This window comes from Amphiprion ocellaris, chromosome 22 (genome assembly GCF_022539595.1).
Source record: "Amphiprion ocellaris isolate individual 3 ecotype Okinawa chromosome 22, ASM2253959v1, whole genome shotgun sequence".
In the NCBI taxonomy this organism is placed as follows: Eukaryota; Metazoa; Chordata; class Actinopteri; family Pomacentridae; genus Amphiprion; species Amphiprion ocellaris.
This window is the reverse complement of record NC_072787.1, coordinates 20342375-20355255: the sequence shown is the minus strand read 5'-3', so window position 1 is coordinate 20355255 and position 12881 is coordinate 20342375. Positions and strand designations below refer to the sequence as shown.

The 12881-nt window shown below is 38.6% G+C and overlaps 1 protein-coding gene across 2 annotated transcripts; it reads right to left on the bottom strand.

The window, feature by feature from the left end:
* Nucleotides 1–2371: 2371 nt before the first annotated feature.
* Nucleotides 2372–10270, bottom strand: lztfl1 (leucine zipper transcription factor-like 1). Of its 2 annotated transcripts, none has more exons than XM_023263105.3 (10): nt 9989–10270; nt 9548–9672; nt 9180–9374; nt 6123–6180; nt 5559–5630; nt 5377–5442; nt 5211–5288; nt 4751–4927; nt 3581–3684; nt 2372–3365 (listed from the first exon to the last, which is right to left on the bottom strand). In XM_023263105.3, exons 1-10 carry the CDS (start codon nt 9989–9991, stop codon nt 3347–3349), a joined length of 897 nt encoding a protein of 298 aa, XP_023118873.1. In that variant the 5' UTR covers nt 9992–10270; the 3' UTR covers nt 2372–3346. The 2 variants fall into 2 exon arrangements, with proteins under 2 accessions (XP_023118873.1, XP_023118874.1); XM_023263106.3 differs by having other exon boundaries at nt 4751–4909.
* Between the last annotated feature and the right edge of the window lie 2611 nt (nt 10271–12881).

Here is a 12881-nt window from a genome sequence, read left to right as displayed (position 1 = left end):
ACATCATGCACACAGCTCCTGCACATGAAGCAAACCGAATACGTTAGAGTCAGGATACTGTGGCTTTAAGGGTTTCACTTACAATAACAAGGAGCTCAACGGTTGACTGACTGTTGACCACTTTGGTTCTTATTCTGCCACCATCTCTATCTACTTTGGTTGCAACAAACAAGTCAAAACAATGATGTCTTCTCAAGGCAGCTGCTGCGGAAACAGATGAAGTGATTAAATGAGCTGAGTTCAAAACAAAAAATGTTGCACAATGCATTGTGAAAGTGACAAGATGTAATTGTCAGTACATTGTAGCGTTTTAACATTAGCGAGTTGCTGCAGGGAAAGTTTTATTCTTACTAAATTGATCAGTCTCTTTGATTTAGAGTTAAACTATGCAACAACAATAAACAGAACATCATAACTGTCCTGCTTGCAATGATTAGAAAAAAAAATCCATGCAGCCTTACCTGATAGCCAAGGCCCTGTCTGTACATAAAAATGTAATGCTGTAACATAAGTGTGGTGTGACAGTCAATTGGTCAGTTGGCTTGAGATTGTCGAACTGTGCAATATCGGTGAAGTGGCTTCGTCACCACCCACTCCACATGTGTTTTGTGAACTTGGAGAAGGCCTGTGATTGTTTCCCCTGGAGGAGGGTATTGGAGGAGTACAGGGTACTGGCTGTATTGCTATGAGCCATGTGGTCCTTGCAAAGTTAGATGTGTGTTTGTACTCTTGCCGCAAAGTCAAACAAAGTTTTCAGTGGCTGTTGGACTCAGCCAAGGCTGTTTCGTGTCTCCAATCCTAGTTATGATATTCACGGAACGGTGTCCAGTTTGGGAACCTCAGAGTTGCATTTTGCAGATGATGTTCTGTTGACTTCAACAGGTTGTGACCTTTAGCGCACACTGGGGAGGATTGCAGCTCAGAGTAAAGATGCTAAGAATCAGAACCTCCAAGTCTGAGGCCACAGTTCTCTCCTGGAAACCAACGGACTGGTTGCTCTGGGTTGGGGGCGAGTTACTGCCCCAAGTGAAGGAATTTCTTCAGGATCTTGGGATCTTGTTCATGAGTGATGGGAAAATGGAACCTGAGATGGACAGACAGACTGGTGCAACATCGGCCGTGATGTGTGTTGTAGTGGACAGTTGCAGTGAAGACGTTGCTGAGCGGGAAGGCTGCACTCATGGTTTAACAGCCAGTCTACGTTTCAAACCTCATCGAAGCTAATGAAGCCCAAGTAGTGACTGAAAGAATGAGATTGTGAATATAAGCAGCCGAAATGAGTTCAATCTGTAGGGTAGCCGAACTCGGTCTTAAAGATAGAGGAGTTGGTTTGCCTCCTGGGTTGCTTTCATTGAAGATTTCCCAGCCAAGCTCAACTGAGAGGAGACCTTGGGTTAGACCCAGAACTTACTGAAGAGATAGCATATCACATCTGGCCTGGGAACGCCTTGGGATCCTACAGGACAAACTGGAAAAAATTGCTGAGGAGATGGACGTCTGAACTGGTGGCCACTGCAATTTGGATAAGGATCTAGATAAGTGTAAGTAAATGAATCGACTGATGGAAGTTTGGTGTGTCCAGGTGGGCAAACTTAAAACGGTACGTCACCATGGCACTGAAGTACTCATAGATGCGTATTAAAACACAAAGCAGTTCTACAGCCTTAATTTGAAAATAGTTCAACAAGATATGTTTTTGACTCCACATCCTCAGTAAACTGCAGTGATCACAGGGCACATAAAGTCACTGACATTACATATGTGCATGTTACCCAAAAGTCACTGACATTACATATGTGCATGTTACCCAAATGCAGAATTTTCGTTTATGAAGAAATATTCAACTAATTAGGAAGAGACAGTGAGCGACCTAGACACATATGCACAGATACACAAAAAATATACTGTACATACTCCATATTATCAATATATGTAATAATGTCAACATTTTGTGCCCATTTAACTTTAACTGAATTGGTTTATTTGATTTGTGCATGCCCTGTGTCTTGTTGCAGCATGGCGCCCCCTGGTTAAATCACTCAGTTCCATAAACAGCAGCATTACTCTAGTGTGAAATTCATTGCTATTCGTTCAGTTTTATGACATTCGTCCCACTTTTTTGTCATTATTTTCACCTTGGATACATTACTGTCTGATCTATTCATAAGGTCAAACCATGCAGAGCAGTAAACTGTTGTCAAAACAGGTGTTTTTAGACACATTTTTCTATGTTTAGATGTTATTTTTAAACCTATGTGACATCCCTTGAAGCTGAAGATGAGAGTTTACACCCTAAACCTAAAGTTAAAAGTTAAAAGCATCGTGATGATGGCAACCTACATTAACTTAACTAAGAGAAAATGATCATACATATGTTTGGTAACAGCTTTTATTACCCCATACTTTGCACAATACAAACAAATGCACATCTAATTTAATATAGGGTAGATGTATCATACTCTACAAGAGCATTACTTCATGAACATCATGTATATATTGATTTTCTTTTTCTCTTACACTCCATCACCCACAGCAATACGAAAAGTACACAGTTAAAGATTCCACACAAAAATATTCTATGCCCTTTGTGTAGGGAAATAGGGAAATCATTCTACATCACTATCCATGTCATTCAATATGCAAGAGCAGAAAAAAAACGTAATAAATTTGCAATATTTCCAATCATCTGGCTTTCATACAGTGCTAGATTTGTGAAAATATCATCATTTGAAATACTATTAAATGCTTAGGTAAGAAATTAAAGCAAAAGTCAAGTTCACTATTAATAAAGAAAACAGCTTGGAGCCAACTCAATAATGACTGGATTTTGACAACAAAAGGGGCAGATAAAATTAAGACCAATCAGCAAAACATCAGTAAGCCTTCTAACCTGGTGTTAGAAGGCTAAATATTACCTGTAACCATCTGATAAATAAGACTGCAAAGCATCAGGCAGACAGTACATATTTGCCCAGTTCAGCAAACGGACAAGGCCTCTTCAAACAGGGACGTGTTAGTAATTGCATAGAGCACTGAGGGAAGTCTGCTAGCTACTGTAAGTGAGCTCCAAATTGAGACGTAGAAAAAAAGCACAGCGGTCACTATTTCATTTGTGTGTTCAGTTGTGTGTGTTGCCAACCTCCTCGCTCCTGCTCTTTACTAAAGTCAATAACTACTGAAGATGCCAGATAAAGCATGAATAAACAATTCCTCGTGGAAGTGCTTTTTTCTGTCTCTGTTGTCTCACAGCAGTGAAACCGACGAATTCCTGTTCAAACCACAGTCATAAATTTTGGTCTCGTCTTACCCGGTGGACATCTGTTAACCCAGCTGTTTTACGCAGAACTCATTCATTGGGCTCATATCTGAAACAGGATGTAATAGAAAATTAGACAAGCATCAACAACAGCGCAAAAATCATTCAAAGGCTGTACTACTAGTATTTTTTTTTCCCCTCTTTTACATCATTGCCAAACACTTTCCATGACATGCCATAGTGATTTAGACTTTGAATTTGTGCTTGCTGTATCATATGGAGGATTATATTTGCATTATTTCACATGTATTGATGAATACTCACCTTTGCAATCGTTTTCTAATTTCTTTGATCTGCTCATTCTTCTTAGTTAGGATCTCTTTCATGTTGCGGTAGGCTGCAGTCTGCTGGAACTTCTTTTCCAACTCCTGCACAAGTAACATACAGTCAAACATGAACAAAAAAACTCAATTATAGCCGGACTGTATAGTCAGTGATACTTGACATTTGGTGGATGTTAACCTTGTGAGTTCCTGTCAGCTGCAGATAAAGGCAAGGCCGCTCTATTTGTATAGCACATTCTATACACTGGATCAATATAAAGTGCATTACAACAGAAAAAACATAGTAAATTAGTACATAATTGAACTCTTAACTACACAAATGTAGAAAACTGCAATTAAATTAAAAAGCAAATGTGCAGAGATAAGATGAATAAATCAAATACTTATTTAAAATTGAGATTAAAATAATTTTGCAGTCATTACACGGTAGACCAAGCAGGAAAAAAAACAAAACAAAAGGTTTTTACTCTTGACATAAAAGTGGTCAGAGTCTAGGTTTGACTAACATCAGCTAAGAGGTTATTCAAGGTCAGCACAGCATGACAACAAAATGCTGCTTCACCTTGTTTTGTTCTAACTCTTGGGACGGTCTGCAGACAGAGAAAAAAATTCAACCCAATAAACTCCATCCACCCATCAAACAGACCAACAGCTCATGCTGAGAAATGTCAGCCGCATGACCTTTCAGTCTGATTGTGAAGGTTGCAAGTGATGCGAGTGAACGTGGAAAAGCCTTACTTCCTCCATCTCTGCTTGCATGAAGAAGAACAGATTGAAGGGTGCTTTCACATTTAGGTTGAACAGCTGCCAGTGATATTAATTTCAAAAGAGATTCCTCTCAACTGTGGCCCTGTGAATTATTGTTAATCTCCCAATATGCCATAATGCTTATTTGTGAAATGCCAAAAGTGTAAAATGTGTTTTTATAATGGTTCAAATCTCCCATGCCTACATTAGTCTTTGGTCAGAAAAAAAGCAATAAGGGCTATTTAGATTCAGTTCATACAGACTTACATTTGTCACATGTGGCTATAAACAATGACACTCTCGTTGTGTCAACAGCTCCAACAATAAGTGCTAGAAAAGTAAGTAACCCTTAACGTCAGATGCTGGTTACTGTCAGTTTCCATGAAAGAGCACAGTGGCATACCTTCTCTGCCAAGGCCAACTGCTCCTGCACTCGCAGAAGCTCATGTTTGGCAGAGATCAAGTTCTCCTGCAAATCCTTCTGGGATGCAGCATTGGCACTGAGAGACCTTTCATAGTCCTCTTTCAGAGCAGCGACTGTGTCCTCCAGACTGCTGATCTCCTGGGATTGAGCAGCCAGCTTAAAGGGGAAAGAAACAGAGTTCAGGCTCAAGTTCAATGGAAGGTAACCATGGCAGAATTTATACCCTCTATTCCTAACAGCAACAGACAACAAGCAGCACTCCGATCAGGAGGATACATACCAGTTAGGTCCAAGTTAGCAGATAAAAGCAAATGGCAGGAAGTGTTTGGATGAAAATTAAAAAAAATTCAGTTATACAAAAAAAAAAATAGTAGTGAAATGGAAAGCAAAAGTAAAAGCATGAAGATGATGTTCAATCAAGCCAAATTTGATACAGTACCTGCTGTTCACCTTGCACCTTTTTAAGATCTTTCAGAGCTCTTTCTGCCTTGGTTTTCTCATCTAGTGCACTCATAGCCTGATAAAAATAAATCAGACAGACAATAAGTTTCATAACTGTTGCTGATTATAACAGCTGCAGTTTGTATAAGAAGTTATTTTTATACCTGGGACTCTATAGTCCGGAGTCTGCCTTTCAGTTTGTCGTTTTCCTCCTGTAGTCTTGCTATCTCCTAAACAAGTATTAAAGGTACAGCAGGTGTGAATGAGTGTATGAATGTGATAATGGCAGTTCAACCTTGCAATCAATCTGTGCATGTAGTCCATGTAATATACTGCATCTCTATACCTTGTTAAGGAGTTCAGACACCCCTCCTTCATTCAGCGGTGCCAACTTGGGTTTGCTTGATTCTTGGTTTATCTGATAAAAAAGTTGAAGACTTTACAGCTGAGAGAACAGTTCTTGTATCTTATTCCAATCATGTTGCGTATACTTGTCCTTTGCTGTAACTAAGTTGCAGCTGTGAAACTAAAACACCACTTGTATATGTGTTGAGTCTGGCTTTTCTCAGAAGTGTGAAGATGAATAGTGTGTACCTTTTCAGAAAGGTGTGAGCGCTCAAACCAACGAAAGAGCAGAGTATTGCATTACAAACTTGATTTGTTTTTTTTAACCATGTGACATAAAAACCACATGTCAACTTTACTGATGTGTGATTTCAGAACCGTGCGGCTGGAAATAAAGGGCCTGACATATAAAACTGCTTAAAGACGCACAGGAATGCCGCTCTCCTCTGTGGTCACCGACATCCATGTGGGTGTAAATATGCTCGAAACACATGATTAATGGCGGCTACACTGATGGTAACGTTTGAAGATCCTGCATGTGACAGAGCCGCACGTTGTGCCTCACCTTATCGGTGCTTTTAAAGTCAGTCTTCTCAAATTCAGCCACTTGCTCTAACAGCTCCCTATACGGGTGAGAGAAGAACAAAGAATTAGACAACAGATTAAAAAAAAGAACTAATAAAAGCTTTAAATCTTTAAATTATAGTCTGTTAATGCTAAAAATGTGTCCTTGTGTAATGTGTAATGTAAAATTATTGGCTTTACATTACAGTTCAACTGATGTGATTATCTGTGCCATGACCTCATTCACCTTGTCACCTCAGTGTTGATGTTTGTGCTTTTTTTTAAATCTAGGAAGAAAAACTAGCAAGGAAACTAAACACCTTGTTGTGAGTGACAGTTAAGCTCTTGCGATATAAGATATATGCTTGTGGTGAACTGAACGGTTCTGTGAAATGCTTAAATGTGGTTTTTTAAAAGCAGCTGAATACACGTAGACTGTGACATGGGGCGTATTCCTGGCTTGAGACGGCGTATCAGTCACGTACAGCTGAGGCCTGCAAAAAAGGTTTGGGGGTTGTTTATCCACCCATCATGTGCGTACTACCAACAACCCAGCAAGGTGCCTCAAGAAGGTAAAAGGCTGCGGAGGTCACAAGTTATATGAAGTTCACATAGGTGTCAGATAGAGTACATTTAAACATGTGTAACATGCTACAATTAACCAACAGAACAGTCATCCGCAGGATCTTTCGCTGATGTCATTTGTGTGAAAACATTGTTTTTCTCATCCCGCTGACAAAAACAGAAACACGTCGACGTGTGGTTTCGGTATGACCCTAAAATTTGCATATCAAATCTAACATTTTTGAACCTCCATTTGCATTTATATCAGAGCTAATATCTCCAAGCTGTGGAACTATGTTTTACTGTGATTCTTATTGTTCTACATAACTTCTATTGCTCTAAGATATTGGTACATTCTTATCATTAGCCAAAATGTCAAGAGCGCAACATTCTGACAGCAGTTCAAATGTGATTTATCAAATGATGAATCTTTCTTATCTGCTGCTGGTATGACAGGTACACGCCTAATTTGCTCTGTGTTCAAGCTTGTAATATGAAACAAACAACTATTTAAGGAGCTTTCCTCCTGAGTTAAAACAGAAAGAACTGCAATTTAGCTTTAATTGAAATAGGCTGAATTATATTATATGTAACCACAAACAGCGACACTTCCATCTCATATTTTGTGCCACTTAGAGCTAAATTTTACTGACAGTAAAACATATTTTAACATTAACTTGAATAAATTAGACAGTATTACCTTAAAATGAATGTATATTAAGGCATAAAATTGTTAATATAAGGTGTAAAGATCAAAAAATGTTTTACCACATTACATTTTTTTTCATTTATCCTTAATGATACCTTCATGCAAATAATTTTACTTTCACTTAAAGCTTGAAAAAAATACGGAGAGTTCTGTATTTGTTTCCAATAATATAATATAAATATCCACAAATACATTTGAGAAACTCTTCAAACAACGTCCTGATTACTGAGGACAATACACAAGTCTGACTAGCAATGGCTTGCATTAATAGCAATTTCAAATATTTTTCTGGCATGTTACATCTCCATCATGCTTTTTAAATTCACTTTTCAATGCTTTCAAATGTGTTAAAGATCCCCTCCAGGGAAAATCAAGTTTTTAAATTTGGTAAGATGATATGGTGTTTATGTGGTAGAAGACTCATCATGGGTGATACAAGCAGCCGACCACATGACTGAGGATTTCCAACCTGAAACTGCGCTGATGTGTACAACTGACAGCCTCAAAAACACAAATTAAGACTTGGGGTTTTCACACAACACAAACCTAAAAAACAATCCTGTCAGCTTGTAGGGTGGAGCGTACTGTGTTACTACTCTTCTTCAGAATGGGATTCTGCTTTGAACATACAGTCATCCATCATCGATGCACTGCTTAATCCTCATTAGCATTGTGGGGGGTGGAGTCTATCCCAGCTAACTTCGGGTGAAGGCAGGAGACACCCTGGACAGGTCACCAGTCTATCACAGGGCTACATGTAGAGACAGACAACCAAGCACACTCACAGTCACACCTACGGACAATTTAGAATCACCAATTAACCTCAGCATGTTTTTGGACTGTGGGAGGAAGCCAGAGCAGCCGGTGAAACCCACGCTGCACTGGGAGAACACGCAAAGTCCACACAGAAAGATTCCAGGCCGGGACACACACCAGGGATCTTCTCGCTGTGAGATGACTGTGCTAACCACAGAGCAATGATGTAGAGTTACATCTAAGCTATCTTACGGCAGAAAGGGTGATATTCATGGAAAACAAAATGTAAATATGTAACACAGATGAGTTTCTTGGGGTTAAATCAACAACTGGAAAGAGACTTTAACAATGACTGCTCAGTCTGCCTATACTGTAATGTTTGTTTGGGTTTCCAGGTGAATTTATCTTGAAAATTACTGAGAAGATGGCAGCAGTTGGTTTTTTTTTTTAAAGCCAATTGAACGTCAAGACAACAAAATAAACCAGCATAATGGAAACAAGGACCACAGTCTTGTGGAAGCTTGGTAGTGACCTTTTAATCTGGCATATAACATCTAAGAGATCTCAGTGTAAGCAGTACTGAAGAGGAAGTGGCCTTATGGTACTACGTAGATGAGCTTTTCTCACGAACACAAAGGTTCAGTGGCCTTGCTCACCTCTTGCTATGGGGTGATAGTCTGTTTGACCCTGAACAATCACATCATTTTAAATCATTTTAAATAGAAAAAAATTTTACAGACAAGTTATTGTTTGAATTATTATTAACAGGGATGTAGTGTCCTTTCCTTTTCTGTACATCCAACACCCATGACTTCTGTGAACAAGAAAAAGATGTGTCCTTATAAAACCAAATGTTATTATCTTTTTTCAGGACTTTACTGGTGCTGTAAATTGTATAAGATCCAAATAAAAACATTGTTGTACACCTCTGGTAAGAAATGTTACGATGTTTCCTGTTAAATGGATGTTTTTCGATTAATAACAACATTTTTCAGGAAACCTCAGTATGCATCTTCCCTCATAGCCCACCTGTTTTCCAGCTCTGAGATATCACTCTGCAGTCGTAGGTAAAACTTCTCAGCCTGGGAGAAGAGCTGTCTGAGCAGCAGGACATTGGTGTGGGCTGTGTTGATGAGCTCCATCTCCACCTCCCCACGCACCACCGCCTGTAGCCCGTCCAGCATCTCCCTCACCTCGTCCACTGTGAATGTTTCCTCTACCAGCCTTCAGAGAGAAGCACACACACGCATTAATGTTACAGATCCATCTGAACTGGAAAGCATTTAATTTCTCCATCTGTTACATCTCTCCTCTATAGACTGCTGATCTGAGGTTAAGTGAAATAGCGCTACATTTGCATAAAAACAATGGCACCAAAAACCTTAATGACCAGTCACCTGCTATCTTTGAGCTCCTCAAAGCATGAGTCAATAGTCTTGAGCCTCAGGACCCTTTTTGAACGTGCAAATCGCATGTAATTGATGACTTCATTCTGATGGTGTTCATTAAACCCAAATTCAGCCTGTATGGAGACAAGGAGAAAGAAATTAGTAGCAAAGATTTAAGATAAAAGATGATATAGAGACGGAGAGAAGCTGTGATAGCAACCATAATTAGCTAATAAGCTAACTTGAAGGGGATTTTCTCCTGCTAATGTGTAACAGGGCCTTTTCACATGAGCTTGTATGTCCAGCGTGCTATCTGGAGGGTGCTGGCTAACGTTAGCTGTCTGCTCGTCTTTAAACTCAACTCGGGCACTACGTTTAGAAAACAGGGTTAGACGTTTAGCAAAAACAGCAAACAGGTGGCCTAGACAGCAAATCATAGCAGCTACTTACCATGGTGGCTGTGGCGCTAACGTTAACGTATCTAAGTTAGCTAGCCTGTAGACTGAGCTGGTCCAAAGGAAAAATTGATGTTTCTGCCTGTAATTTAGGCCACGGAGGGAGCAGACTGAAAGCCAGAGGTGATATCCTGGAGTGGAGGGTTCTAATAAACTCTCTTGTACTTATATTCAACCCGGCGAAGAGGCTAAACTGGGGTTATATCATAGCTATAAGCTTATCTAGCAGATCTGCTAGCTTAGCTACCCAGCTAGTGTTTGCCTTGAGAATGCCTTGGTAACGGAAAGGAGCGTCATCACCTTGGTTACGAGAGGTGCGTTCACGGCGCTGCGTACAAGATGAACAATAGGCAGCAAGTACGAATCAAAACTAAAATGAAATATATATTAATACAACAGCATTTTCTCTGCCAAATTTCATATAAATAAGTGTTTCCATTTAATATGTCGTCTGTGTTTTTGTGTATCTATATTTTTAGTTATAAGTTAGTTATTTAGTCTGCTTTTGTTCTACTTTAGGTCCATGTAAATCTAGAACAATATGTTTTGTCTATATGTCTTTAAATGCATCACAGCTAATATCGTTCCAATCTACTTTGCGCTTCAGTGTCGATATGTTGTTGTTTTTTCTGCCACATCGACGCTAACGTCACTCATTTCGTATTATGGTCAACATATTTTTCAACATGAATATTAATTAGCTCTGTACAACCGAAATGCAGAAGAAAAATGGCACCTGTCAGATGTTTGTTGTGGGAGGCCACTGACAGAAATTATAGGGTTAGATACAGATACAGTTTTCAAATACTGATACAGAAAACCACTGAAGTACTGTAATCAAACTTTTATACTGTATAACTCTTCAAAGGCAATAATATAATGCCGTACTGTTACTCTTTATAACTTTTAAGTTCAATTATCCAAGTTGTATGTGTCCTATAATTTGGGTACAATTACCCATAATGGCATATCTTTACATGTGAGTCTATTACAACCTTTATTTTTATCTAAATGTGTATTTCTTGTGTTGCTCGTAACTATGATTCATTTTCATCTAGCTGCTGTAATGTGTGAATTTCACTAGTAAGGGACCACCAAAGTTTGTCTTATCTGATTTTTTTTTTTATCTTAGAATAATTAAATAATTTATTAGATTCTGGTCACAATTTTAACAGAAAAACACATTTAGAACTTAGTTAAAGTGAATCCTCTGTGGTCTATTACTATTTTTTCCCCTTATTTGACTATATGAGAAGTGCAACGCACCCATCTAATTTTCGAGTACCACCCTTACCCTGATATGCAGAATTCCAACATAGACTTAACAACTTTAAAGTCTGAGTTGATGTATTAAATTCAGTGTGTACATTCTATGATCTGACGTCTGATTTGTCTTAAAAGTACTGCAATCAGAGATAAGTTATTAATTTATTAGATTCTGGTCTAAACTCAAAGATTTAACAGAGAAAAACACATTTATACTTACTTATATTGAGCACTTAAAGGTTTTTGCATTTCTATTAGTAGTGTCCAATATTTGAACATGTGAGAGGCACAGTGTCCTAATGTAATGTGTCAGGTGCACATACTAGTCAGACTACCACCCTCACCGAGATATGTAGAAGTGTAGCATCGAGCTGACTAGCTTAAATGTATTTTTTGAGAAAATTACATATATTTTTAAATAAAAGTTAAAAATGGTGTAAGTAATTTTGCAATTGTGTGCCTTGCAGCCTGTAATGGTTTTTAGAGAGGAAAATCTTAACATGTTTTTCTATGCAGTGTCTTAAAAATTTATCTTAGACATCAGAATTTGGGTCCTGGAGTGGTATAACTCAGTTTAGTGCAGTTACTTAAGAAACGTTTAGGCCTGCTTCAGTGTATCATACGCAGCAGTGGATGGCAGTATAAGATAAGATAAGATAAAGTTCTTTATTTCTCCCCACTCCAGGGGAAATTTACATTGTTACAGCAGTTTTATTTACAATATATACAAGGGTGGCAAAATTTTTAACAGAAAAAATAAAAATAAAAATAAAGTTTAAAAGTGCAAAGATGTGCAGTGCAAAGTGCAAAGATGTGCAGTGCAATAGAGTTGGGAAAAAAAGCTTGAGAAGAGTAAGCTACAGACATTGAGTCCTGACAGTGTTGAAGCTTTCTACAATAAATACGGATTCGTAGAGAGTATAGACCTCTATTCCTTATCAACACTAAGCATAGGGAGCCTCTTCAATCATCTGTGCCTGTTTTCCTGTGTCGCTGCATCATTTAGTTTAGCCCTGCACAGCCTAAACTCACAGCTACAAAAGGGCCAAGGATTCTATATCTTATAACTATTACATATTTTCTGGGGGGAAATACTGTAAAATCACTATTTTTGAGCAAATAATGCCTCCATCAACAGAAATTTTGCAGACACTTACACAAATACTACTACAACTACCACCATTCTGTTCATATATGATTCAGTTGATTGTCAGGTGAGACACAATATGGCTGTTTCTCCATCATGTGAGCCAAATTAAAAACTTCATCTCCGTGACACCGTCTTCTCATCCTCCATCACTGAAGCCAAAAGAACTTCACTCTCCATTTTGTTGAGCGTGATCCCAAGAGAAGAGAAGGAAACTTCTTTCCACATGTCTCTCTAACTGTAATTAAATTAGACTAACGGGCAGCACATGGTTGGTCACCTAATCAGATGCCTTAGAATGTGACCGTTCTGTGCTGCCCCGCTCAAGTTTAGTGTTCAACATCAGTCAGTGATAGAGGCCAAGATGTTTCCCCTTTACCTTCAATCGCGGTGAGTCACTTGCAATTTCAGACAGGGACTAAACAGCAGTAGTTTAAAGCCAAATATTGAAAAGTTCTACTGTAAGCTTTTGTTA

Bases quoted from the DNA above. Each gene is read 5' to 3' on its own strand.
- lztfl1 (XM_023263105.3), bottom strand. The intron at 6,181-9,179 runs GTGGGCTATGAG...TCACCCGTATAG, and splicing joins ATCTCAGAGCTGGAAAACAG to GGAGCTGTTAGAGCAAGTGG. The intron at 5,443-5,558 runs GTATAGAGATGC...ATACTTGTTTAG, and splicing joins TGTCTGAACTCCTTAACAAG to GAGATAGCAAGACTACAGGA.